Source organism: Sinocyclocheilus anshuiensis, unplaced genomic scaffold, assembly GCF_001515605.1.
Source record: "Sinocyclocheilus anshuiensis isolate Anshui unplaced genomic scaffold, SAMN03320099.WGS_v1.1 scaffold653, whole genome shotgun sequence".
NCBI lineage: Eukaryota > Metazoa > Chordata > Actinopteri > Cypriniformes > Cyprinidae > Sinocyclocheilus > Sinocyclocheilus anshuiensis.
In genome coordinates this window covers 428,070-432,446 of record NW_015540902.1, presented here as the reverse complement: position 1 = coordinate 432,446, position 4,377 = coordinate 428,070, and the positions used below count along the sequence as shown (strand labels likewise).

The 4,377-nt window shown below is 40.6% G+C and overlaps 1 protein-coding gene across 4 annotated transcripts in view; it reads left to right on the top strand.

The window, feature by feature from the left end:
- The window catches only part of LOC107689071 (ataxin-2-like protein), a 17,898-nt gene that overhangs the window by 7,133 nt on the left and 6,388 nt on the right, over window positions 1–4,377 (top strand). For all 4 annotated transcript variants that reach the window (XM_016486966.1, XM_016486967.1, XM_016486968.1 and 1 more), the window contains 10 exons: window positions 600–827; window positions 918–1,276; window positions 1,354–1,440; window positions 2,311–2,442; window positions 2,526–2,600; window positions 2,687–2,748; window positions 3,262–3,608; window positions 3,706–3,775; window positions 3,867–4,016; window positions 4,164–4,227. In XM_016486966.1, the coding sequence (XP_016342452.1) occupies window positions 600–827; window positions 918–1,276; window positions 1,354–1,440; window positions 2,311–2,442; window positions 2,526–2,600; window positions 2,687–2,748; window positions 3,262–3,608; window positions 3,706–3,775; window positions 3,867–4,016; window positions 4,164–4,227 (1,574 nt within the window). The remainder of the gene's footprint in view (window positions 1–599; window positions 828–917; window positions 1,277–1,353; window positions 1,441–2,310; window positions 2,443–2,525; window positions 2,601–2,686; window positions 2,749–3,261; window positions 3,609–3,705; window positions 3,776–3,866; window positions 4,017–4,163; window positions 4,228–4,377) is intronic.

Genomic DNA, 4,377 nt, shown 5'->3' with positions numbered 1-4,377 from the left:
GTATTAAGAACCGCTGCTTTAGAACATTGATTTTGAAACTTGTGCATCCATTAGAATCGTTAGAAGACAGAATCACGATTAATATATGATTAGATTTTTACGTGCACCTCTAGTTTTCTCTTCCTCTTCTCTAAAGCAGCGCAGCATGGCCTCGCCCCCTTTGCCTTTTCCCAGGGGCGGGGTTTATCTGGGGTTGTTACGTCACGAACCCGGGAAGTCACTTCTTGTAGTCCCTACCTACCGTTTTTGTAGGCATTAAATAAAAAAACACAAATCATGATATGGCTTAATGCCTGTATTTAGACTAAACAGAAGTTTTGTATATTTTAAAATTTATTTTATTATATTTTGTATATTTTAACAAAAAACACAGACACTAGTTTGTTCACATAGATCGCCACTTAACGGTGAACCATTGACATTTCAAAATAGTTATGACGTAACAAAGCCTCGTTTACTAAAGTCTCAGTATGTGCCTGTGAATATGCACAGGTCTTAAAAAAAGGCCTTAAAGTCTTAAAGTAGAATTTTTTTTAAATGCTGAAACCCTGTTCAAAGAAATCAAGTAAATATCATGTTCTGTTGCCTATCTCTTTTAGGGTTCCTCTGGAGCGGGGCAGCTCTGAGGGCTTCAGACAGCGAGAAGCTCGAGCCGCCCGATTGGCCAATGAGATTGAGGCTAGTACGCAGTATCGCAGCAGGGTGTCGCTGGAGAATGATGAGGGACGAACTGAGGAAGACAAATACAGTGCTGTGATTCGGGACAGAGACCGTGATGGAGGAGAAAGAGGAAGAGATAGTCCTGGGTTCTCCAGTGCTGGGAGCAGGTTCGAAGCAGTCTTTCTTTCCATCACTATCTCATCTAGTCTTTCTCCTTAGTATACTGATGATCATTGCTGTCTGTATCTTTGTTTTAGGGAGGGCAAGTACATTCCTCTACCCCAGCGGGCAAAGGAGAGAGAAATGGGAGTTTCTGGAAGGGCCGAAAGAGGAGGCGCTGTATCTACCCTGCCTAATCGAACAAATAGACCTGGCCCCTCAAGCTCCTCGCCTAGACCTCTCGCCTCTGGTAGTGGTCAGCCCATTCCTCCCACTGATAGGATCAGCCCTCTGTCTGTCAGAGGAGGATACTCTACACACCAATCACAGAGCAGCCCCCCTACGCAGCCCCGCCCCTCAGAGCCGGGTCACTCCAGCCCTCCTTCCCCACACACACTCCCGCATTCGCTCTCACACCCACAGTCTCTCTCAGACTCGGCCCGGCCTGTCAATGGAGGCAAGTTTTTTGTGTGCAAGAGACGCATCATTTTCGATGTTTATGATGGTGTTGAACATTGCGTCAATCTCTTATAGTGTCATCCAGAATGTCACCTAAGTCTCAAAGGCCTGGACAGACCAACAGAAACCTGCGTACCTCAAACTCTCACTCCTTCCCTACAGGTTAAAATACACACACATGCACACAATATACACATGCCTTCAACCAAGCTTTGTGGACTTTTTAACATTTAAAATTGATAACCCAGGGTCATCTTTAACCTTTAATCTTGTCCATTGTTGTATGCTTTATATTTTACAGTGGGTTAGTAATAACTACTTATTTATCAACCGCAAAAACAATGCAACCTTTTAGCTGTTACTTCGTAAATGCAAATTGAGTAAAACACCCTCAAGTGTTTATTTACAGTTCAGCAGTGATTCAATTATGCTTGTTTTAGTTATAATATTAAGATTATTTGTTAGGAAAAAAGTCCATTTGTCACAGGCCTACATGTAATTTTTTTTGTTTGAATAATAATATTATATATTATTCAAAAGTTTGAGTTCTGTAATATTTTTGCACAAAGGTTGCATTTATTTGATCAAACGTACAGTAAAACTGTAATATTGTAAAATTATTAGTTTAAAATAACTGCATTGTATTGTAATATATTTTAAGATGTAATTTATTGACAGCTGAATTTTCAGCATCATTACTGCAGTTATCAGTGTCACATGATCCTTCAGAAATCATACTAATGTTTATTTGGTGCTCAAGAAACGCATCTTAATGTTAAAAAGTTTTGCTGCTTAATATTTTTAGTTATTTAATAGTTTTTTTTTTCAGGCTTCTTTGAATGTAAAGTTCAAAAGAACAGTTATTTGAAATAGAAATCTTTTGTAACATTATAATTGTCTGTCACCTTTTGATCCATTAAATGCAAAAAAAAAAAAAATTGTTTTTGTTGAAAATGTTTGTATTTCCAACCTCTATTCCCTTTTTTTCTCTTAAATTAACATGATTACCTTTCTCTCTCTCTCTCTCTCCAGTCTCTCGTTCCCCTAAAACAGATGCTCCTTCCCAGGACCCTCCTCTGGCTAATCCTACCTACTTGGATACCTCTTCGGTTACTATGGTAACCCCCAAACTCACTGGCCCCACCCCTCTGTTCCCTGTAGATGGTGAGATGTTACAAATTTGAGTGGTTACTCTCTGTTCAATTGTACATGCATCCAACAATCTGACTCTCTTCCTGTCATTTCAGTGAATGAAATCCTGTCGAAGGAAAGGACGGAGAGTCCTAGTCCAGCTAGTCCTCAGGAGGGCAAGAGCAGCAAAGGTAATCCTGAAGTTGTATTACTCTTTCATTAATTTCACTGTGTGCTTCTCATTTAGCTAAAAATGTTCTTTGCTCTCTTTTTGTAGTCCATTCAGTCCAACAGAGATCACAACTCGAGGAGCTTCGCAAGTTTTCTAATGATTTTATTGTGAGTGTCATTAGTCTCGTATTTATTTTTTTCATTAACCTTGGAACTAATATTTAAATTTGTTTGATGATCTGAAACATTAAAGTGACAAACATGCAAAAAAATAAGAAATCAGGAACCAACACTTTTTCACACCACTGTATATGTTGCAGTAAATTTAAAATATATTGTTTCTATAGATATAATCACCAACTTAAAATTAATAGATTTATACTTCAACATTGTTCTTAATTCAATTGTTATTTGTAGTGCTTCATAAGATTGTAGTTCTTTAACTCACTAAAGTCATTAAGTACAGTGTTGTACCTTTGTCTTTGTCCAATTTCCAAATAAGAAAAAATATTTTCGGAGCCAACGCTGCTGAAAAATTGGGCGTGCACTAATGCACACTATGGCAACCGCCCAGGACACTTAAGCATTGTGGCAGCTTTTTTTTGTTTTTTTAACTTAAATGAATTCAGGATGTGAAACTATAGTATAAGTGGGTTTTTTTTTTCTCTTTTCTGATTTTAGCTGCCATCTAGCTCCAACCTTTCCAGCCCCAAAACTGCGACCACGGACTCTGCTCAAGCAAACCCCGCCCACAACACACAAACAGACCCCGCCCCTCCAACAGAAGCTAAAACAGCCCCGCCCACAACTCCGACTGCGGAGCTTCCAGCAGAGGATAGAAGTAGAGAGACAAATGCAGAGGGGGCGGCAACCACCACCCCTCCACCAGCCACATCCATCTCTGCACCCTCTGCCATGCAAAATCCAACTGCAGAAGGGCAAACATCAGGGACGCCCCAACCTGCAAGGACCCCAGGCAGTGAGGAGGGCAAACCGGAGGCCTCTGAGAGATCAGAGGGCATGGCTGAGTGAGTAGAACATTAGTTAGTAAATAAGTCAAATCTGACAGCTACTAGTATTAAGTCTGTTGGTGATTAAGGCATTTCATTATGTTTTCCCACACAGTCAAGTGAAGAAATCTACACTCAACCCCAACGCCAAAGAGTTTAACCCCACCAAGGCTCCTCTCAGCATGGTGAGAACACTGATTTTCTCCATTTAATTTCCTCTATACAGCTGTTGAAAAGTTAAATGTGCCAAGCCAATGTGTCACGTCTTCTTTGCAGGTGAAGCCCTCGGCCACTCCGACCCCGCCACGACCAACTCCGCCCAGCCCCACGGTGGTGTTGCAGCCCCCGCCAGGCCAGGGAGCCATTTACAACACTCCGTACCTGAGCTATATGTCGCCCATCCAGATACAGGGCCACTCTGTACAGGTCTCTATTCCTGCTGCTTATAGATAATTTCGGACAAAATTCAAGAATTTTATAGAGTGGTTTGCAAATTGGAGGTTATGGGGTTATGTATTTTCATTTTTTTTTCCTCCTCCTCTCTCCCTCTTTCTTCCTCTCTCCTTTTTGAAGGCACCTCAAATGTATCCGTATTCCATGACAACTGTTGGTCAAGGGAAGTACGCAAGAACAAAAGGTAATGCTTACATTACATGGTTCATTATTAGTTGTACTAATGTTGTAATTGATATTAATTGATTGATAAGTTAAATAACTTAAAGGGGTCCTATTATGCTCTTTTACAAAGTCTTGATTTTGTTTTGGGGGTGTACTAGAACAGGCTCTC